Source organism: Schistocerca americana, chromosome 1 (genome assembly GCF_021461395.2).
Source record: "Schistocerca americana isolate TAMUIC-IGC-003095 chromosome 1, iqSchAmer2.1, whole genome shotgun sequence".
NCBI classification, from domain to species: Eukaryota; Metazoa; Arthropoda; class Insecta; order Orthoptera; family Acrididae; genus Schistocerca; species Schistocerca americana.
Window position 1 is genome coordinate 694,874,167 of NC_060119.1, and position 25,035 is coordinate 694,899,201.

At 40.4% G+C, this 25,035-nt stretch overlaps 1 protein-coding gene across 2 annotated transcripts in view; it reads right to left on the reverse strand.

Moving 5' to 3' along the window:
- The window catches only part of LOC124609337 (acylamino-acid-releasing enzyme-like), a 134,901-nt gene extending 110,306 nt beyond the window's left edge, over nt 1–24,595 (reverse strand). Inside the window, exons 1-6 of one of the 2 annotated variants that reach the window (XM_047140065.1) lie at nt 24,453–24,595; nt 24,181–24,345; nt 23,877–24,100; nt 23,302–23,468; nt 13,860–14,005; nt 4,632–4,899 (exon numbers count right to left, since the gene is read on the reverse strand). In XM_047140065.1, coding sequence (XP_046996021.1) covers nt 4,632–4,899; nt 13,860–14,005; nt 23,302–23,468; nt 23,877–24,100; nt 24,181–24,222 — 847 coding nt within the window. In that variant the 5' untranslated portion in view covers nt 24,223–24,345; nt 24,453–24,595. Of the gene's footprint in view, nt 1–4,631; nt 4,900–13,859; nt 14,006–23,301; nt 23,469–23,876; nt 24,101–24,180; nt 24,382–24,452 lie in introns of both variants that reach the window. The other variant, XM_047140066.1, reaches the window with a different exon arrangement.
- Between the last annotated feature and the right edge of the window lie 440 nt (nt 24,596–25,035).

A 25,035-nucleotide genomic window follows, 5' to 3' on the forward strand; every position in this document is an offset into this window, starting at 1 on the left:
AACTAATAAACCCCTCCACCTGTGTGCCTGCTCGGACCTTGCTGAAGGAGCAGCCACATGTCCACTCACAGGCAGAGCAGGCGATGCCGCACGGACAGCCTCCACATTTACCCTCCGCCTCGTGCGCCGCTGAACCCGCCACTCCCCTTGGGGAGAGGGTGGCCCAACCGCACCCGGTACCCGCGAAGGTGTCTCGACAGCAGGGACAGTGGGTGAAGCATGTAACACCTGGGGTGTACCATGCGACGCACCAGACGCCCCACTGCCGCTACACTCCGAGGCAGCAGCCTGAAGACGGCTGACGATGGCTATCAACACGCTCAGCTGTTCGCGAACAGTGGCCAGCTCCTCCTGCGTCCGTACACAGCAGTCACACATCCTGTCCATCCTAAGGAATCAATTTTCTGTAGACAGTTAATCAACTTTTAACTACACTGCTAATTCACTAAAGGCAGCTGATTGTTGACTAAACTGTGATTGCTAGCCACTTCTTGTAGAAAACAATGAAAATAGCACTACCTGTCTCTGGACTGTATGAAAACAAACACTAGTACTACTGGCACTATGGTTGACTAAGAGGACTCTCTCTGACTATTCAAAACAAACACGAAATCTATGGAACACTATTACTAGCACTCGACAATTAAAGCTTCCTAAAAGCAAAAATTTGCACATTATGAATGATTTCGGAACAATCAAAAACTGCAGCTTACAAGTGCCTAAAATTCACAGCTACGCAACAGAACTGCTATGCCTCTTAAGCACCTGAAACTATGTTAAACCAACAGACACTCCACGGTCGTATTACAAAGAAGGTGTTTTATCACACAAAACTGAATTGAACCTTCTGATGAATCATACAGTGAGAAATCAGAGCACGAGGAGGACACCTTTTGAACACACTTAAGCAGATCAATTATGGCATCAAGATCAATTTTCCGAGCCACATTTGGCAACTGCATCTAAGGCTGCATGCACAGCAGTGACAGAAGTTATGGGACAGTGATATGAATATATACAGATGTCGGTAGTATTACATACACAAGGTATAAGAGGACACTCCATTGGCAGAACTGTTATTTGAACTGAGGTGATTCATGTGAGAAGGTGTTTGACATGATTATGGCTACATGACAGGAACTAACAGACTAACAAACTTTGAATGTGAAATGGTAGTTGGAGCTAAACGCATTGGATATTCCGTTTTGGAAATAATTATAGAATTCAAATTCTGCAATCCACAGTGTCAAGAGCATCCCAAGAATGCCAAATTTCCAGCATTACCTCTCAACCATGAATAATGCAGTGGCTGACGGCCTTCACTTAAAAACAAAGAGCAGCGGTGTTTGTATAGAGTCTGTAGTACTAACAGACAAGCAACACTTTGTGAAGTAAGCACAGAAATCAATGTGGGACCTACAATAAACATATCTATTAGGACAGTGCGACAAAATTTGGCATTAATGGGCTATGGTAGCATACGCCAGAGCCTTTGCTAACAGCATGACATCGCCTGCACCACCTCTCCTGGGCTCGTGACCATATCAGGGTTCAAGTGTTGTGCAGATCCCACGAAGCCATAGACCCAAGTTGTCAACCAGGCACAGCGCAAGCTCGTGGTGGCTCTATAAAGGTTAGCTGGGTTTACACGAGTCACACTGGAAATGGTTATGTTCCGCTACTTGGATACATCTGCAGCCATTCATGGACTTCATGTTTCCAAACAACAATGGAATTTTTATGGATTATGATGCGCCATGTCATTGGCCCACAATTGTTTGCAACTGGTTTGAAAAACATTCTGTTTAGCGCCCGAAAACCTCAAACCACACACACACACAAACACACACACAAACACACACACACACAAACACACACACACACAAACACACACACACACAAACACACACACACACACACACACACCTCACACACATTCTGGACAATTCAATGGAACAATTTGGACACCCAGATCACCCAACATGAATCCTGTCAAACATTTATGGTAGATAATTGAGAGGTCTGCTTGTGCACAAAATCCTGCACTGGCAACTCTTCCGCATTTACAGACAACTATAGAGACAGCATGACTCAATACTTCTGTATGAGACTTCCAACGACTTGTTGAGTCCTTGCCACAGCGAGCTGCTGCACTACACCGGGTAAAAGGAGGTCCAACACAATGTTAGGATATATCTCACAATCTCAGTGTATAATGTATATGCAGTCCGAAGTATTTATAGTTGATGGAAAAGGCAACACTGTCTCTTCAGGTCCTTAATATTTCCAGTAAGTATACAGCATACAAACTTGTGAGCTAACAATAGAGTTAACTGCGTAAACACAATAGATCAGCTGAAAGCCATGTTAGAACAGAAAGGAATATATGCAGATTTATCTTTACAAACTTTCTCTTTCTCTTTGATAAATTACTTGTGAAGTAAATAGATATTAAGAGATTAGTGGTAAATGAACAAACTCTACTAAGTATAACTGGAGGAAGCAACAGGTCTCCTGCAAAATTTGCTATGCCTGTTTAGACAGTGTAAGCACAAAAATAATATGGTAGTTTAGTAGCACTCAATTTTAAAACAATATACAGAATTAGAATCTGACTGCTGCTGCCTTTCACTAATGACTCGTCTGATGTCCATGAAGGTTGTACTTCATGATGAGATCCACAGTACATAATGGACGGATGGACAGATTGAATGCAGGAGACGTTGCTGCACTAAGTCAGGCAAAAGGAGGTCCGACACTGTTAGAAGGTATCCCACAATTTTTGTCACCTCAGTGTATGATGTAGAGGCAGTCCAGTGTATGATATGGAACCTTCAGATCTATCTTGGATCACCGTGTTGTCCTAATGTAGTCATTTGCATAAAAGTGAAGCAGAACTGGTAAGGGAACGACAAATCATCAAACCAGCTTTAAATTTAGCATGTGTCATAGCAACACAAATGAACAACATTCATAGCTCTAAAGCAATCAGTACAGGAATCATAATGTTCGCAGCACTAACATATACAAATGGTGACAGGTATGAATGTTGCCGAGTCCTGCAGTGCAGTATTACACAATATATGTAACTATGAATCAAAAACTGGTGCTGACACAGTTGGCAACCACCATTTGCAACCTTTGCCTGGGCTGCGCATGATGATCAATTACCCTACAAGCGTGCAGGACTTGGATACAAATGTGGTTTGGTACCAGTTACCATAGCTGAAATGCTTCCACAATTATGTCAGGCTGTGGGAACCATTTTCAGTTACCAAAATACCTATATTTCTGGAAGCAACACTCAGTCTGCTAACTCAGATCACAGTAATATCTTGTAATGACAGAAGGCAGAATAAAAGCAAAAAATGGTAAATCCAGGCTGGAATGTAACAATATGTGTGTGTATTGTTGACAAAGGCCATTGGTCAAAAGCTTTATGTGAGAAACTCTTTTTGTTGTGCCTATCTGCAGCTCAGCATCTCCGCTATATGAGAAATCAGAATAAAATTTTTCAGTCATAACAAATGTTTTATACTTCCGAAGCAGTAAAGAAGTCGCGTCAGCTTAACTGACCCACTAACAGACAAAAGCGGACAGACAAATAGGTGATAAGACTGTCAAATCCTAATGAACTTTAACATATCTAACTCCTTAGAAGGGCATTCTGTCCGAACAGAGGTTTTTAAAAAAAGAGTGCATTTTTACACAGAAAATTTCCTAAGAGTTTTAACCTTGCTCTAACAAAATAGTTGGTGCCCTATACTGTATTCAAGATTAAACAGCTCCCACTCTCGGCCCTTATGTACGTGGCAATAAAGTGGATGTCCTGTATGGCTTTCTTTTGCAGGTTATTAGTAGAAATGGTAAACTGCTCTCACTGTTTCACCTAATTTGTACGCTGTGTCTAATATGTGAATTTTCAGTTCCCATACACGAATACAATGTTAAATGTCAGAACTGTACGCTAAAGTGAATGTCAAAGCAAAAAACCTATTGCAGAACTTCTAGCTTTCAAATTACAAAAAAATACAATGTAATGACTATGTAGTCTCTAAATGATTTTAGTATGAGCCCATTCTCATGTTTGATAATGTGGTGTCTAAAAGGACCGTATTTATAAAATAAGAGAAGCAGATTTCATACACTTACATAAAACCATTACACAATCTCTCCAACTCGTATAACATTGATGATTGGGAACATTTTAAACTTCTATTGTGTGTGACAAACATAATAACTGCAGTAAGAACAGGCACAGAAGCTAAATGCAAGAGCATTCTGTACTTTCTGTTTCATGTTAGAAGCTTTAATGTTGGATTATTCTCCTCTTAATGATAAAATTCAGACAAGAATCAATATCTCCCTCCTAGGTGCTCAGCAGTCTTCCGCAGTTTCCCTTTTTACCATTTCTTCCAGTAGTGCAATAAGAATTATTATACTCTCACATAACAGCAAAACTTGTAACCCATAGCGAAATTATTTCATAAGCAAAATGTAGCTTTAATAATCATCCTTTTTCACATGGACAGAATAGTCACACTAACAAATCAAAACAAAACACACTAAAAATACTGTAATGTAATTCTTAAAAATAATTAGTAATTTAAAAGTAGTGTGCAAAGACTCACTGAACGCCCCATCCATTGTCAAGTGAAATATGTAACTATCTCGGTTGGTGCAATGAATAAGACCAAGTCTGCGAGGCTCATTCTTCCACACGACGCCTATTACTCCTTCTCCATCTGGTGTCCAGATTACTTGACCAGGTGAAAAATGTGATGGTACTCCTTCCAAAATTTGTATCTTATCTGTTTTTGTGTCACAAATACTAACTACTGGTTGGTGCTTGCCGACCAGCTGTTCACCCCAGTCTGGACGGAAAAGATATTCTTCACCCTGAAAGCAAAAGTTATGATTTCACTTTCAGATTGCCACATAGTTAATGTTTAGATGGTGTTGTGAAATAGCAGTGTTTTGTGTCCGGAAGTTTTTTTTCTGATAAATGAAAAATTTTTCTTAAATATTAGTACGTACTGTGTGCTTCATTTTACAATTGAAGAAATGAAACAGATTCCAACTATGTTAGATGAAAAATCTGAAGTTTAGTATACAAGCTTCTCTGTATCTAGGTTCTCCAACACTTTGTATCAATGGTGAGTTCATTCATCAATTTCAAACTTCAAAAAACCAGAAAACACAATGGGCACATGAGAATTGTGTACACGAAAATAGACAGCTGCCAGAAATGGTCTTTCCTGACATTAATAAGTGATTAAATTAATCCAAGCATCTGCAATTTAGGCCAGAAAAGGAAGTATTTATTCAGAGGAATAAATGACAAAATAACTTAAGTAGCGTAAGAGAGCCCATTTTAAATAAACAGAATCAGATTCTAGAAACAATTTGCTATGGTAGTGGAAAACACCATAAGAATGGAAAGTGAATGGCAACCACACAAGTTGTAAATATATTAATTCCTGAGAAATTCTCAGGGGAAAAAATTAACTCAACTGCTGACTAATATTATGTGAATGCCTGGAAGAACAAACATCACATGGAATCTGCAGCTGTGATCCATATTATGTACGTTGTAGGTGGAGGGGGAGGAAGCAGATGAAATGAAAGGAACTATCCATGTCAGCTGCATATGGACTTTATGCAGAATCATCAGTGATGAGTGAAAATGTGTGCCAGACTGCGATTCAAACCTGAGATCTCCTTCTTACTAGGTAGCTGCGTTAACCAACGAGCCATCTGGACACAGTGTTTTTTGCAATTGCGTGAACTATCTCAGAATGCCTCCCGGCCAACTCACATTCCCATCGAGCACTTTCCCATCTATAATCCCCAAACACGTCCGTCATGCTCGCTACTTTGATGTTCTCGCAGGTAGACAAACGATATTGCGCATCCTCACTGAAGGTGGTGGATTCACTGCCCATCAAGGCACATCAATTATACAAAAGTGTGGTATATGTTCTTTCAGGGAAATGAATCCACCACTTTCAGTGCAGATGAACAATATTGTTTGACCTCAAGTGGGACTCTTAAAGTAAAGAGCATGGGGGGATAAAGATGGGGACTGTGGATAGGTGCTGCTAGATGGGAGTGTGGGTCGGCCAGGAGATGTGCCGAGGCAGTCTGCGCAACTGCGATAAACACTGTGTTGAGATGGCAAAGTGGTTAATGCAACTCCCTACAAAGCAGGAGACCCCAGGTTCAAATCCCGGTTTGTAACACATTTTCACTCTGAGCTGCTGATTCCATATAAAGTCTTGAAGCAGCTGACATCAACAGTTTCTTCCCTTCCCTTCCTCTCCCTCCTCTTTCAACTTAAAATGAAACAATGAGGATATCACTGCACTTGAGCACCACATACATCTTAAGCTCTCTTATAGACTGATGACCTCAGAAGTTAAGTCCCATAGTGCTCAGAGCCATTTGAGCTCTTATCTTATATGTTATTCTCATGATTCTTATGTAACACATACAACACAGGCAGAATTTTTACAAAGGTTATGCCTCTATATTGTTCCTTATATTTAATCAAACAGTGTTTATGACAACTTTACTTCATTTCTTGCACATATTCCCATTCTAAGTCTCATGTTGCTGCTGTAAGATGTATCAACTGTACCAACTTGAAACAAACCTAGCAATGTGCCTGAATTTTTCCAGCGTCATCCTTCAGGTCAAGTTGATAACAACCTTAAATACCATCGCACTCTTATAGAACAGGTCACACTACAATGTCACATGTGGTATTCTTCACACATTAATACTATTCTTTCCCAGAAGTCTCCCAATAATTCTTAACCTCTCTCTTGTCTTTTTTTTCTACTACTGGTTTTACAAGTTCATTCCAATTCATATCACTACATAGTGTTACCCTTAAGTAAACAACAAAATAGGTTCCAGAATTTTACAACTAATGCTGTAATCTGACACTGTTGGCTAACTCCTTCAGCATAACAAGTACAATTACTGTCTAACTCAATCTGTATTTCCATACAATTATCCAGCAAAGATCCTTTCCTGAAAACAGGTTCATCACTGAACCATTAGTGTGCTAACTGTAAAAGTCATGCCAAAATGCAAATAGAAAACTAATGTATCAATATGTGTAACTCTGCCCACATATGCAGCAGGTACACAGCTGGTAATAAGCATTCCTGTTGAGAGCAAATAGACCACTCGGCAGTGGTATCTTCCTCAATTGCTATTTTCTGACTCACCTCTGCCAGTGCACCTAACCCTACAGAAGCAGGCAACATGCACCTGTACATTCAGCACTTTCCGTAATATTCTGCACAGCATGCTGTTATATCGAATATAATTTCTGGGCTATTTGTACAGTGGCAGTGCTATTTTCCCACAAAATCTTTTTCTGTTTCTCTGGAACATCAGGAGACGCATTTTACATGTTCTCAAGTCTGGCCTGCACACTTACACAAATACCTTCTCAAGGCAGCAATTTTGTCACCATTTTCACAAGCTTGTATATGTAACCTTGCTTCAAAATAATGACAAGTGCAATCCTGTAAATATAACTCTCTGAGCATCCAAACATGGATACATCCGTCATGATGCTGTAGACAATCCAATAAGATGATATTGTGACACTCTTGTGTCCGGCATGCGTGTGTCTGCTACTGTGACAGGAAGCTCCACTACTCACATTCGCTGTTCTAACAGTCTGTGACACTTCAAACACTTCGGAAAATTTAGTTTCTCCTGTTTTCATAATGCTGACCACAATTTTGGCCTCTTGTATGCTAAATGTCAATTAAAAATCTCTTCTAAATTCAGTTTTTGATTGAATTCGTTTATTACAATCCTTATAATTATTCTAATTATTGAAATAATTGATCCCCAATTTGACACAAAAAAATTGCAAAGTCACCTGCCGTTGGAAGTGGAACAGAATTCTTATTACTGGAAGTGTGCTTAGTGCCCAAATAGTGCCTGGATTTATTCAACTCACCCACAAACTGTCTCACATTTAAACTGTGGATTGTAGGAATATTCCACCAAGAACTATTACTGTTTGGTTTGCGAACTAATAGACAACTTTAATTTGTTGTTATGGACGCTAAATTGTTGACCCTAAATTAGGGTTATAGCATTGGCAACAAGAAGGTTGCTGGTCTGGTTCACCAAGCACACCGTGAAGGCCAGATTTCTAAGACTTTGGCAGTAACATTAAACCATCATCAGGACTTGACCAACCAATGAACTAGTTCACCTTTGGAGCAGTCACAGTTGCTGTCTGCTAAATCGACATTTCAGCCATTTAACAAGGCTGAGGAAAACTGGTAAGTACATCAAAAACACCTCATGCTGCATTTTCAGGCAAGTCAGGTTAAACACCTAAATCACCAACTGAACTTTTCGCTGGATACATATCCTATGTTATATCACTTGATTGAAAAGTTAGCCCTGTCATCTGAGCCATCTGTGTTACAACTGTATGACATTCTTTTTATTGTCTGTGCATTTTTGCAATAAAATGCACGTAGCAACAACAAGACCAAAATTCTCACAACATCGAAAGATGAAAACTGTCATTTATGCATCTTGGATTGAGGATTTGAAGGAGCTGAGTCCGAAATGCAAGTTCATATGCGAGTGTAGTAAATCACACACAGAAAGTTTAATTTGTACTTTAGTGGTAAGCTGAAGCCCAGATAAGAAATTCCACAAACAAGCTTTAAGACAGTCCGATCCATCTCTAGCTGAGGTTCTGTGAATTGCACATGCATTTGAAATACTACAAGCAGCACAACAAACTTTTTCAGCAGTCTGACATTCCACATGTGGCTCATCGAGTCTTGATGATTCAGTGCAGCAGTTTCTGTAACAGACTCTAAAGAGGTAAATTTCTATTCAGCAGCTGCTATCCCACCGCATTCTCCACAATCTCTGAGCTAGTGCCAGGGGTCATTTATGGCAATCTACTTCATTTCCAAGTTGCATGGACTGTTTTTCCTTTACATTCCAAATTGAAATGTCCACATTATGAGGACAACTGTTATAAATGTTTACATAGATGTCATACTGCAGAAGTAAGTCATAGCATGGCAGGCACCAGCCATCAGCCCCATCTAATACAAATCAATAACATTTCAGGTAATGATCAGGTGCTGGCACTGTAAAATTTTGTTGCGGACAACCGTATAGGACATTGCAGTGACTTTTCTTTTAAATACTACCACATAAATGTCAGTTATAAAAAATTCTATATATGTAAGTGTAACTGCTCCCTTGCTCTGTGAAGTACAAGATGCCACTTCTAGGGTGCAACTGACAGTCACTTACAATCAGGTGGCTCAGACATTATCATTTTTGCTGTGGTGTATCTGTCAGTCAAGAACATATTTCGTCTTGATGAAGATTCCACTATCACATTTTCATTGCATAATGCAGTGCATTCCCTCAGATCGTCAGTATCCTGTGCTGCCACTGACACAATTCGTAAGCAGTTTGCAGTACAGTTTGAACTGTGTTTGGGGAAAGAAATTGATTCTCAGGTCCACTCTGTCTTAAAGCTAACAGGAAGTCCGAGATTCTGCAAAGCAATTCCACTGGCCATTAAGGATGAGATTAAAATTGAACTAGATGCAACAGAAAAACAACAATTTTTGTCCCTTGCTTCCCAATTAGTGGTGTTCAGGAAACCTGGGTGTCTCTTTGGTCATGTGGAAACTTTACGCAAACCATAAAGGCTCACAAGGACTTGATTTTCATCCTTTGTCTTGTTGAGATGAACTCTTTTCTAAACTTTCAGAAGATAAAACTATTTTCAGAAATCGATCTCGCAAAAGCATATTTTCAGTTGCCTCTTGACGAAGACTCATGGATGGTATAAGTCTTGAATGCACCATTCAGACTGTGATAGATGGCCTTTTGGCATGATTAGCAGTCCCATCACATTCCAGAGGTCTCCAGAACAGATTTTTCCAGGTATTCTGGTCACTGATCATACAAGATGAACACCTTCACAATCTCTGTCTGGTTTTTGCTGTCCTTGCACAAAAAATCCTTAATTTAACTTTACCAAATGCACCCTCCTTCCATTAGCTGTCACTTACTTATGTTTTATTCACAGTGAAGAGGACCTTTGGACCACCACAGAGTATGGAGAGGCTATTCAGAATATGCATATGCCTAAATGTGTCAAGACTTTCAGGTATTTCTTGGAAAAGTGATTTACTATGTGTGATTTATTCTCCAAGCAGCCTCCACGCCCCTCCCGTTAAATTGTCTTTGTAAAAAGGAAGTCCCTTTTTAATGGTTCAAAGAGTGCCACTGGGGTTTTCCCCACTTAATATCAGCCCTCAAATCTCCATCTGCCTTGTGATTTACCAGCCCCACTTGCTGTTGGCGCCGGTGGCACAGTCATCGTCACACAGCCTCAAGCCTTTTCTCTCTCGGAAGTTAAGAGGGTAATAGCTCGGGATCATTATTCTGAAATCACAAAGGAAGTGTTGAGCATCATCTTTGCTGTCCATAAATTTTGCATTTTTTTGTTTGGTCACAAACTCCATCTTATCAATCAACTACAAACCACTTATGTCACTTTTTGTTCCCAAAGCTCAACTGTCACAGTATGCAGTGCATCACTCTTATCAATAGAATTGACATCTGACGTATTTCCAGTACCCTTTTCATTATCCCATTTTTACTAAAACAAGGTGCACTGTCTCACCTTCAAGCAGGTCTAGATCCTGAATCTGAGAACCAGGAAACAATTTATTTTGAGCTCAAAAGTAAACTGGAGCAATCATTCAATGAATTCCCTATAAATTTTTAGGACATTGCTACAGTATTTATGCATAACTGCTTCTTCAATGGATCCTGCAGTATGTCCAGCCATGTTGGCCTCCCAAGCTATCAGTGCAGACACACCTGAGCTTTGGTGTTTCTTTCAGCAATGCCATCAACTTCAGGTTTACTCTTCACTGAAGACGAATAACAATGCCAGTTGGTTGTATTGTCCTCCTTGCAACATTAGGTGCTTCAGCCCATGCATCAATCACATTGAGGTATTTGAAGAAGGAAGCAACTGGCATGCCACTAAATCTTGAACTGATGAGGACATTGTATGGTTGGTGTGACAGTGTGCCTTTTGCCCAGCACATCAGCCAGTCCATTCCAATCATTCGTGCCATGGCCAAGGCCAATGCAGTTACGGGACCAATGTCCAGCAGATAACAATGCTGGCTTCTGTGGGAGGCTGGGACCAGATCATCACAACAGGGAGTTTATCCCACACACTGATGACCAACAAGTCCCCACAGCAATCAATTTCAAAACGTTTAGCAGCCACAATGGAATTAGAGCTGTTAACACACTTTCTTTCAATCAACCTCAAATAGTCCGGCGGGCTCACAGAGGTTTGCTCGCAATCAAACAGAGTGAATGCTGAAAAATCTTACTGTCAATGGTCAAGGCCTCGTGGAGCTCTTTTTTGAGTGCCCTTACAGTATGCTTCTGGATCTCCTGTGTACATCCCTGGAACACGAACACATATGCAAACCCGGAATTTTATTGGCCCCAGTGTGGGCACGCACAGTTAAGTGGAATGGATCCAAGGGTCTTTGGCAAAACAGCGGGGGTCCCATGTGGTCTTTGTGGTGGAATGCTGCACCAGCACCACAGCCAGCTCCGGTTGCTGCACCCTGATGAGTGGGCACCCTGATTGGGGAGTCCACTGCCGCCACTAAACCATAAGGCTCATTCGATTTCTGAGTCACAGAGGATGGCCACCTGGTCCTCCCTGCATATTGTGAGACCCACCCAAGGACATCATTATGGCTTAAAAGACTTTTGAATTACCGGACCTGCTTCGCCCAGCAGGGACACCTCCACTCCCATCAGTCTCCACGCTTATGTAAGAAGCTCCGTATACCGTACTACTGTTGCTGGTAGTCCTGACAGCCTTCCAGGAGCCTTCTGTCTTGACTTCACCCAGCTCCCCACCATTTTTGCCATATTGTCCTTCCCTACACTGGCACTACATGTCAGCTCCAAGAGGGAGGGATTTAGTTGCCCTGTCAGATGTGTCATTGGAAGATATGGACGTAACGATACACTTAACATTGCTCACATATGCAAAGAGAACATGGTCGGCACTGCAGGCCAGTCACTTGAACTTCTGTGATGGGCAAATGTAAGGCCAGCTGGCAGTGGTCTCTTCCTCAGTTTCTGTTGTCCTACTCACATCTACCAGTGGACTTAAACGAACTTTGATTACTAAAGGGGAAACACACACACACACACACACACACACACACACACACACACACACTCTCTCTCTCTCTCTCTCTCTCCCCCCCCCCCCCCCCCCCCCTCTGATGCAAGCAGCCACTATTTCTGGCCACTTTAGACTGATTAAAGTGGCCGGAGATAGTGTTCATTCATGACAGTACTGTGCCTGCTGGTGTGAATGTATGCGTATTTTCCTTTCTTTTCTGTAAAAGGCTTCGGCCAAAAGCTTTGTGTGTAACAGCCTTTTTGTTGTGCCTGTCTGCAGCTCACGTGTAATCTTCACAGCAAGTAGCAATATGTCCTTTTCATAACTGTTGATATTCCAACCTGTATTTCCCATTGTTTGATTATTAATCAGGAACTGTCTCATATTAATTTCTACTGTGGCTCAGATGAATATTCAACCAAAAACTATTACTGTTCAAAAACTATTACTGTTATTGGTCTGTGAATTAATATACAATCTAAATTTGTTGCTACACAACTAACTTGTGTTCAATAAGCACTGATGGCACTACATGAGGGTTATAATACTATCTCATAAATCATTACGTATATTAAAGACATTACCAGTCTTATTACACTTCCTTGCAGTAAAGCTGAACATGCAGGGTGGTACCAATTGAAAATACTTGCAGTCAGTCACATAGTTGATAAGATACTTCATTTGACTGTGTCTTTGTTTTCAGCTAGCAATGTGGTACAGTGTTGAATGCCTTTTGTAAACCTATGAAGATACTATCTACCTTTATCTTATTACTTTCAAGACACTATGTGCAGCAAGAGAGCTGTGTCAGGGTTAAAGGTAAGATAACAGAATTAAATAATTGCTCATTCTTTAAGATCAAAATTACTGCTAAGGAAGAGGAAACCACTTAAGCCTTCACTGAAATGAGACTACTATTTCAGCATGTAGGGAAGCAAACACTGACACCCCCATCAAGCTTAAAAAAAAAAATCCCCCACCCCCAAGTATATATATGTTGACATATACAATTAATTACCACCATTCTATCTATTGCTTTCCCTTCCTCTTTCAAAATAGTGCACGCACTGCTGTAGAGTGCAAGATTCATTTAGAAAATAAACCCATACGCTGTGGTTAAGCCATTTTTCTACAGTATCCTTTCTTCCACGAGTGCTAGTCCAACAGAGGAACTTCTGTGACACTGTAATTAAGAGAGGAGTGCTGGCACAATGGAAGTGTGTGGCTGCCTCATAAATCATATCTTAATAGATCAAGTCTAAGAGAATTGCCTGGAAGGCAAATTTCTGAGTGAGTCCCAGTCTGGACTCAATTTTTATCTAACACAGTGCTTCAGTTAGTTTTGTTTCCACCACAGAACCACACTGATAATGAAATCACAAATCAAACATAAATAAAAGAGCAATTAGAAGAAAGGAATGACAGGAAAAACATACAAAAATACCCTCAAAACAGATCTTGGTTCATTATACTTATGGCAGAATGCCAATTACTGCATTAGAATGGCACATTAAAACACACTGTGAATTACTCTCATGAAGCAAAAGTATAAACAGTATCATTGAGTTAATCCCTGTATTACCAGTGGTTCTATACTTACTCTTAATGGCTTTGCATCACCCGAACCATTGCCCTTTGTATCCAGTGGTTTTGGTTTATAAAATGGTTCAGTTTTAGGTAATTTCTTTTCAGCTATGTACAGAACCTTTTCACCACATGGTGACCATTCGAATGAGCCAAAATCAGCTGAGAATGGTGAAAATACCAACAAATACATTAATTTTTGTGCAATGTAATTTGTAAAAATATGAAACAATGTTTATCTAAGTACTCATATGTAAACTTTAATAATGAGATAACAAAATAATTGAAACAAATTAAATGATTCCTTAATAGCAAAATGTATATGCTCATACAACCTGAGATAAAAAAATTAAAAACCTGCCATTAAAGACTGACAACAGGCTCAAACTAGACATCAGGTGGGGAAAGAAAGCCGCCATTCTCTTTTGCAAAGAAACCATCCCAACACTGACTGCAACATACTTTGGGCAACCATAGAAAATCTAAAGCTTGATGGATGGTTGTATCAAGAAATACGGCCCCTCATCTTAGGCAAGAATGTAGCAGTGCCATTAAAACAGAACACTTACTGCCTTTACCTGCCATACCCATTTTGTGAATCAGACTATTATTTATTTAAAAAAGCTCCACAGCCAGTCTCAAAGCACTACAAACAATAAACAGGGACTAATTAATACAACTGAGAAAGCAGCAGCTTTTCTCTGAATTTGTTAGCTTACAAACAGTTAGCATAAGCACAAATATTACCAGGCAGTACAGTGATAGTTCATTGCTAATGCAGTGTTCGGATTAAGTTTGTAAAATTTGCTTCTCTTTTTTTTTAGTGTATTCGTTGATGGGCTCTCTGAACACAATGACTGAATTAATCAATAAATAAGCAAAAAAGAATGAATGAATGAATGAATGAATGAGTGGTTGAAAATGAACAAATTAAAACATTAATACTGCACACATGAAAACAAAAATGAATAAAAAATGTTACATGGGATGTTCACCATGAAAAAAAAAAAATTTTTTTTTGAGTTAGCAGTCAGTTAACGCAAACCACGGGAAGTCAATTTAGAGGCACATGTCAGAAATATGGTTTGATACCAATACAGTTGTTTTACAGTCAAGTCTGTAAGTAAACTGCAAATGAACTACAACATGGCAGCAGGAAGGTGCTCCGTAACTTCCCAAAAAGCCAACATTGGCCAGTCATCCTTGTGCTTGGTATCCAGACTCCATCATCACATCTTTTCTTAGACCATTGTGGAATTTCCAGAAAGATGACTGGTGCAACCTTGCCACAGGCATGGACAAATGCTTATGGTGGATAGCAACTGCATCATCCAAATATAACCACAGTGTTGGTGCCGTTATATCGACAATTTGGAAGTAAATCACCAGAGCATACCGAAAGAAATATTTATCTCACTAGAGTAAATACTGGTTGGTTAGTCAGTCGGTCGGTTGGTTGGTTGGTTGATTGATTGATTTGGGGGAGGGACCACACTGTGATATCATTGGTCTCATGATCTAAGATAACACAAACAGCACAGTCCAGTTGAGGGGAAAGGATAACGTGCGAACAAAGAGGAAAAGGGACATCAGGGCAACAGGAAGAGGACAGAACAGGAGGGGGGTGGGTGGAAACAAGGAGAACAGGAATGCCCCAGAAATGTTAAGTGCAGAGGGACACTAACATCGCCACCGAACCATCTCGACACCCACACCACACTGTACAGGGTGATTCAAAAAGAATACCGCAACTTTAAAAATGTGTATTTAATGAAAGAAACATAATATAACCTTCTGTTATACATCATTACAAAGAGTATTTAAAAAGGTTTTCTTTCACTCAAAAACAAGTTCAGAGATGTTCAATATGGCCCCCTCCAGACACTCGAGCAATATCAACCCGATACTCCAACTCGTTCCACACTCTCTGTAGCATATCAGGCGTAACAGTTTGGATAGCTGCTGTTATTTCTCGTTTCAAATCATCAATGGTGGCTGGGAGAGGTGGCCGAAACACCATATCTTTAACATACCCCCATAAGAAAAAATCGCAGGGGGTAAGATCAGGGCTTCTTGGAGGCCAGTGATGAAGTGCTCAGTCACGGGCTGCCTGGCGGGGCACAAACACCCATTCTCTGTAAACTGTTTATACCAACGTTTAATACACCACCTATCAGGAGGTTTAACACCATACTTCGTTCGAAATGCACGCTGAACAACTGTCGTCGATTCACTTCTGCCGTACTCAATAACACAAAAAGCGTTGAGCGGTCGCCATCTTAACATCAACTGACGCTGACGCCTAGTCAACAGCGCCTCAAGCGAACAAATGTACAACTAAATGAAACTTTATAGCTCCCTTAATTCGCCGACAGATAGTGCTTAGCTCTGCCTTTTGTCGTTGCAGAGTTTTAAATTCCTAAATTTGTGGTATTCTTTTTGAATCACCCTGTACTATACCATTATCATGGTACAATACTAGGGGCAGAAGATGCAAGAAAAGAGGAAACAAAACAGCACAACACACCATATAAAACGTAGGGAAAAGGCGGAGAGAACCTGGCTGGAGTGAAGGCAAGGTCAACAAGGCCTTAACAACCAATGCCTATGCTAACTGAGGGACTCAAATTCCAGAGGAAAATTCAAGAACTTATACCCGCGAGTACAAATCATTTTTGCAAAGAAAACCGAGGACACATCTAATAATGCAAGGTTTGTCCGCCAACAGCCAAAACAAGGAAGGTAGGTGGGCATATTTAATGTGAAGGGCCGAAGCAGGGGCAGTGCAGCAAAATATGGATCACTGTGAGTGGAGCCGCATAACTATAAAGGGGGAAGGGGGGGGGGGGGGGCAGTGGGAGATGGGAAGAGAGCTCATTCTGGAGTAAAAACCCATAGGTCAACCTAGTATGGCCAATACGAAGATGGTAGATTCTATCGGGAGAGGCAGAGGGAGGAACGCCACTTGGAGGGAGTCTCCTTGAAGGCACAGGGTTTATTAGCCGCGGTGAGGGGGAAAGGGGGGGGGTGCCCTCCCAAGAGTATACCCACAATTGAGCGAAAAGGGATTTCATGTAATGCCACAAATCTGCTCCCAGAGGAGTCAAGGAGAAAAGGAGACAAGGGGGGTAGATGCCCCCCCCCATCCCAAAACAAGATGATCAGCAAGTTTATTACCTATGTGACCAGGAACGCAAAGGAAGTTGACCAGACAAGCAATGGCACCACGATCAGTAAGAAGCTCGTGGATGGCAGAGCTTAAGGGATGGCGGGAGAACCACTGAGTGATATCCTGAAGGCCAGTTACTGAGTCCTTACATAATAAAAATCAGGTGGGGGAGAAGCGTTTAATAAAACAGAGGGCCCAACAACGGCCATCAATTACGCAGTCAATACCCCACACGTGGCTCGCAAGAGATGATGTTCCATGCCAATGGAACACGCGATAGCATATCTCATGAGCACATTTAAAATCATCGGTGTGAAGAGGGGGGGGGGGGGGGGGCAGAATGCCTCAGAGCGAAATATGGTTAAACACCTGGAGGAGACATTGGCGTTGTGGAGGAATGCCTCGGAGCCAAATATTGGTGTTGTGGTGGATTGAGGTGTTGAAGCACTTGGTTATGAATTGAATCAGGGTCAGGAGCTGAAGAGAGGGCCAGAAGAAGCTCCCATTCAGTGAAAGGTTCACTGTACGACTCTGCCTGAAAAGGGGTAAAACATAAGCAAGAAGCTTCAGCCTGCTGTTTCCCCGAGACGGAAGGCAGCTGGATAGCAGGCTGACACCAATGCTTTTGCAAAATGGGTCATGAGGTGTTCTGCGAGAACTGACGCATCTGAACAAAGATCAGCTGGCACGGCAAGGTCCGGAATTTAAGACTGCCACTTACTACCTTGGAGAGTGCAGGGGGTAATCCACACATGTGACAAGGGGACAGAAGAATCTAGAGCGGAGACAAAGCATTCCTAACACATCTGTTTGCACTGAATGATTAAGTAAGGGGTTTTGGCAAGAAGACACTTAATGGTTAACAAGGCCGTCAGGGACTGGTACCACTTAAGGTGTTGCAAGGCATGACGGCAATCATGGATAGCGGTGGCAATGGCCATGCTCCACCACGGAACTGGCAGGAGGCAAACGGAGCCCTTCACATGGGGAAGAGCAATGCCAGCAGGGCACATTATCTTATCGGACAGATCACGGCCAATTTTGTCAATACAACTTGACAGAGAAGGTGAAAACACAACTTGGGAAGTATATAGAGAACAATCAGCATAATGGGAAGGCCAATAGGGTAGCCTGTTCAGCGGGAGGTGCGAAGGGAACAAGAGAAAGACGAGTAGCCACTATCGCAAAGATCATCATTTGGCAACCAGTGTACAGAAGGGAGAAGGGGAGGGGAAGAGACAAAGATCAATTGTAAAAAAGTGTGATATGTGGCACTATAGTGAGTAGGGCAAACATTATTAAGAAGCAACAGGTCGTGGTCTACAAGAAAACAGACAATGAGCAGCCCCCGACTAGATGACACAGCACTGCCCCATGAAGGGTGATGGGCATTAAAATATCCAAGTAGGAGGAAGGGAGGGGGGAGTTAATTAAGGAGGGCAGTTAGAGCAGCAGATGTATAGGTGGCCCCTAAGGACACAGATATAGATTGCAAACCGTGACAGAGGAGGCCAAGTGGATCCAAATGGAAACCAACTCTATAGTACAAAGTGGGATCCTCATACTAACTTTATACAACACGGATTTCCAGGATAAGCTTGAATTTTTACCTTAACATAAGATTGATGCTTTATACAGTCGACCCTGAAAATCCCGTGACTACAGCTCAACTGTTGCATTTGGCAGGCTAAAATCCAAACAACTAGCAATAAAAACTGCTGCAGATCTCCTTGCTAAGAATTTTATATACACCATAAATTGGTGCAAATATGGACCCAGCAAGCACCACCAGGAGTACAATCTGACCTGAAAACCCACACTAAACCAGAAGATTTTGATTTGTCTTGATATATATGGAGACAATTAACAGAATCCATTCACACCATGGTACATGCAAGAATTTTCTTTTCAGGTGGAATGAAGTGTGTGATCCATCTTCTAACTGCAATGAAAAACCCATGCTATGTGCCACACTTTGCAGGAGTTTAATCTAATATCAAGTCCACATAATGCAAATTACTTCCTGGTGCTGACCCCAGATGCTGCTGACTGGTCTGACAATTTTATATAAGCATTTCTCACTAAACTACTGTATCATATACGTGCAATATCACACTCTTGTTTGATTTTTTCATTAGTACCACTGCTTTACACCAGTTACACAATGTAGGCCTATAATAACACCATTTCTTGTGCTAACAAACACTAAACAAATAAGCACCAGTAAGTTAATTAAATTCAATTCATTCTTCAGTACATGCATTTATGGTTTTTGCTTTGTAAATAGGAGCATGTATACATCTACATCCTGCAAACTACTGTGAAGTGCATAGCAGAGGGTACTTCCCAATGTAATGGTTACTGGAATGTCTTCCTGTTCCATTCAAGTAAGGAGCACAGGAAGAATGATTGCTTAAATGGCTCTGTGTGCACTCTGCCTAGTCTAATCTTGTCCTTATGACCCCTACTGGAGTGACACACAGAGGGTTATGGTGTATTGCTAAGATTCATTTCTTAAAGTTGGCTTTTGAAACTCCGTTAGCACGCTATCTCAAGATAGTTTGCAACTATTTTCAATTATCTGCCAGTTCAATTTTCTCAGAATCTCCACAGCACTCTCTCATGGGTCAGACATACATGTAGCCATTAGTGCTGCCCTTCTTTGTATACATTCAATATTCTCTGTTAGTCCTATTTGGTATGCGTCCCACACACTTGAGCAATATGTTAGAATGGGTTGCACAAGTGTTAAGCAAACTGCCTTGTGGACTGATTGCATTTTTCTGGTATTCTACCAATGAACCAAAAGTCTGCCATTTGCTTCAACTACAACTGATACTATGTGAACATTCCATTTCATATCCCTACAAAGCGTTATACCCAGGTATTTGTATGAGTTGACCAATTCTAGTTGTGGCCTACTGACAGTATAATAATAGAAAGTTATGTGTTTTCATTTTACTAAGTGCATAACTTTACATTAGTGATTATTTATAGTAAATTGCCAATGATTTGTGCAATTTTAAAACCTTATCAAGATGAGACTCAAAATTTGTGCAGTTTTTAAAAAAGTACCTCATTACAGACAACCACATCGTCCGCAAAAAGTCTGAGGTTGCTACATATTATCTGCAAGATCATTAATATACAACAGGAATATCAAGTGTGCCAATACACTTCCCTGGGGCACACTAAAAGTTAATTCTACTATGTCTGTCAAACCTCCACCAAAGATAACATATTGCCAAGAAATCTTCAATCAAATCACAAATTTCTTTTAATTCCCCATATTATAGTACTTTCAATAACAAGCATAGGTGTGGTACTGAGTTGAATGCTTTTTGGAAGTAAACTTTTACTGTGTACCTGGCTTCCCTGATGCATTGTTTTCAGGAGACCACATCAGAAAAATGCACGATGGGTTTCACATAATTGACTTATGACGATATATGACAAAAGCTGACCAATATTGTATCAAAAATTTCAGAATTCACAGTCCAAAGATTTAGAGGGAAAAAAATGGGATTTATAACATTAGCACCATCACTTTATATAGGCCCCTACTAAAGCAGCAATGCTCACTGAACATACACCAGACACATACATGACCACTGGCCACAGTGCCACTACAAGATCGAACTCCACACGATGCACTTCCAGTCCCTAGTAAAATACCGTGTGTTTTAAAATGAATTCAGGGTTTTAAGGCTTTGTTGCGTTTATTTTATTCAGCCTACAATTGTAAATAACACACCAAAGGAAAAAGCAACTCAAACTGTTTTTCATAAAAGTGTTCAGTGTGAGCACCATCCATTCTGCTTCCCTAACCATGATCAATGTGACTGGAGTAATTGTTGCAACGACTGCTTCAATCCTGTTTCTTAAGTTGGATAGATCAGTAGGTGTCTGAGGAATATGATCCTTTATGAAACCCCAAAGGTAAAAATCGCATGGCTCAGATCAGGCAAACGCAGAAGCCATGAGAAATGAGCTCTGCCTTATGGCCTCTTGTGACCCATCCTCTGGTCAGATACAACATTGTTTAACCAATGGCATACCGAGTTATGCCAGTGAGGCAGCACACTATCTTGCTTCCAAATGAAGTTCTGTGGTTCAGCTTCTTCCAACTGAGGAAAAAGCCACAGTTCTAGCCCATCAACATAAGAAACATCAGTTACAGCAGTTGCTCCAAAAAAGAGAAAAAAAGGCCCATAAACTTTCTACCAGAATATGACACAAAAAAATTCAATTTAGGGGAGTGTTGTTGCAGTTGTACCATCTCACAGGGGTTTGCTGATTCCCAGATGTGGACATTATTTGTGTTCACATTTCCACTTAGGTGAAATGTCGATACATCACTGAGGACAACATGACCCAGAAAAACTTCGTAGTCATGCAGCAACATTTCATTTGCACACAAACTGCACTCTGTAGGCTTTACAGCTTGCAGATAGGTACAGCTAGAGTTGCTCTTTCACTTGATGTATTATTTATAACAGAAGGTTGAATGTACAAGGATGTGCTGAAAAGTGATACCTCCAAATTTTAATGTGGAAATTCAGAAAGCTTAAAAACTAGTTATTAACGTTCTACAATGTTATTCCTCATGAAACTTCCTGGCAGATTAAAACTGTGTGATGGACCGAGACTCGAACTTGGGACCTTTGACTTTTGCGTGCAAGTGCTCTACCATCTGAGCTACCCAAGCATGGTGCCAAGTTCAAGTCTCGGTCCAGCACATAGTTTTAACCCGCCAGGAAGTTTCATATCAGCACACACTCCACTGCAGGGTAAAAATCTCATTCTGTTATTCTTCACGTCTATATATTTATTTCTTAACATAATCACCTGGTGATGAACACACTTCTCCCAACGAGAGACCAGTTTTTCAATACTGGAACTGTAGAATCTTTTACTTCATTGACTGAGCCACACTCTCACCTCTGCTTGCACTGCTTCATCACTATCAAAGTGAAGTCCTTGAAGGTATTCTCCGAGTTTTAGAAACAGAGAAAAATTGGATGTGGCCTAGTAGGGACTGTATGGAGGATGATCAATGGCACCTTCTGTGGTTAGGAACTCTATAACAGCATGCCGTTTCTCAGGTACTGACATAGTTGCATCACACATCGTCATGTTACACGTTACAATTTGGAGCAATTTAGCAGCAGAGGGCTGCAGATGAGCAGACATTAAGAATAATGATGTAGAATGTAAATAATGTTTGTTTTATGTAACAAAATTAAAGTTTTCACTTAAAAAATTTGGAGGCATTACTTTACAGCACACCTCAGTAATAAACGTTACAAAGCCTTAAAATCCCAGTATTCATTTTGAAGCACTCGGTATTTAGCAGCATGTTCCTGACAACGAATATTTAGCTTTTTAGTTGACCCATTGCAGCAACACACGGCTTCATAAAAGTGAAATGGAATGATCACAGATTCCATCCTAGACAATACGGATAGCAGACTTTGTTTATTGGTGTGATGCTAGAAAAATACTTGTCTGTCCGATCTTAGCATGCTGCTCAATTGTGTATGATCCAAACCAAACAGGTATAACAAGGGATACTAAACGTAAAAACAAATATGGGCACAGGACAAATACTTACAAGTAGTGAACAATCTTCCAATTCTGGTGGATTATGTAGAATACGTGTAAATTACAGGCATCAACATACAGGTCTGAGATTTGTTCACAGTCTAATACAGTCTCTCTGAATTTCTCTTGCAGTTTTAGTTCTTACAATGAAAAATGTGCCAAACACGTGAAGTGCACTAAATATGACACAAACAAGGACATCGTGCTACACTACCGATCAATCTGTTACCACGACATGTATTTTGCATTTAAATTCCTTCACGTCACCATCACACACTAAATTATTACCTTCAAAATAAGACCTAGGGCTATGGTACAGACCATTCTGTAACTATAATTAATTTTTCAGTGGGAATCATTAGCACACTCTAGCCCTCCATTGGATTCCCTAATTCTGATCACAATTGACTAAAGTAATCAAGTCACCATCTGCACAGATGTTACAACTATTTTTGCTCAGCTATCAAGACTGCTCTATCTCACTTCATATCCGTAAATTCATGTACAACACAGTTTACCTACAGCACTGAGTTACCGTCATTGAAACTAACTTAAAGCACATATATTAAGTTACTTATTTATATAAGAAACTATTGCATGCAATAAATGAGGGTTTTGACAACACAAAATATTTAAAGCCTATGTTACTTGACATACAGTTCTTGTGAATACAATCAGAGCTTACCATCAGCATAAACGTCACCATGAACTTCAAGTGCCTGTAAATCATAGTTTTTCCATAACTGCCTTTGCCTCCAGACCTCAAGGTACTGTTTCTTTTTAGTTTCATCTTGTGGGACTTCTCGCAGAACTGCACGAAACTCTTCTGAACTCGACATGCATGACAGTAACCTACACACATAAAATTCATGCTTTTGTTATGCTAATCTGGTGATGAAACACAATTAGCCAATTGTTGGCATTTGCTACATTATATTTCAAAGAAACAAGCTACTTACTTTTAACAATAAACAATATGAAACAAAACAGCTAACAAAAACATGTATTATGTTTCTGCTGTGAAACAGTGACTAAAGAACTAACAAAAAATTAATACTACACATGGGACACACTGTGCACAGCTTGGCACTCAGTGAATCCGTTTTTATGTTGACTTGCAAACCATAAAACCATACTACAATTACACTTAAAGGCGGCCACAATTATAGGAAAATTTTCTAACTTTATCCTTAGCGAAAATTCAAATACAATAATGCAATAGCATAATACACAGCTAACATTGAAAACATTACAACTTACTCAAAAGTAGTGTCCACCGGCACCAGTTCTGTGGGGTTTTGCAATGACGCGTCCACGATGTACATTTGTTGAAATTTTATCGATTTTCCTCTTTCTAGATTCCTTTGTGACCATGATGAAAGCACAGTAACACCATTACCATCCACCAACGACTTTAAAACCCTTGCTGATGTAAGCGATGGGTAATGGGCAACTGTTTTGTAGACATTTACTACTCTATCGATCTAAATAACAGAATATTTAGTCAGCGTCAGTCAGTTACTTTATTTACGGTTACTGCAAAAGGAACATAACTCTACTATACCTGGGATTCCATCTTGCCAAGCGCACGGCTAATGAACTGCATACAGTAACTGAGGACAGCAGGTATTTATTCTACAGATAACGAAAGCCCAAGCCGTTACAGAACAATGGGCATTAGATAACGATCTCATTAACTTTCGTCCGTAGACACCTTCCAAGCAGCCGGCTGATGAAATTAACACCAACCACCGGTAACCAAAATCTTTGTTACAATCCAGACCATCCAATTATCTTTTGTTGGTAAACACAAATCTACAAACTACTGTCACTCACCTCGCTTAACTCAACATCACATTTCCCGGTCACAGACAGTATCACCCACTCCCAGTGACACACAAATCCTCTGCAACAATCATAAATTACCTCTCAAAGTAAGCACAGATAATCTTTGACAAACAATGTGTACGCAGGTAATACAACGATTGCCAACAGAAAACAGTTGGACGGGTTGATGCAATGTCCACATCGTTTCTGTTCCTCTGTCAAACGTTTTCCTGTTATGCAGAGTTTTGGTGTCATTAGAACTCTGCAGCTTCACGAAATTTTGTGTGAATATTGGCTTTTTTGTTTCCTTTACCACTGTCTATCAGGTTTCATATAAATGACGATAAAAAAATGTATTTTCCTGTAAATAAGGATATTTCTTATAAAATTTTTATTTTACCGCAAAACAACTAGTCATTAATTATCATCTGTGAGCGGCAACTCACAGCCGCATACACCAAAATCTTCAGCTATCAAGACCAGTTAGTTTGGAGGTGATACTGATTGTAGGTCTAGAGAGAATTAATGACGTACTGCTTATCTTGAGCACAAACAAAAAAAATGAATAAATGTTAGAAAATAACAAAAAAAG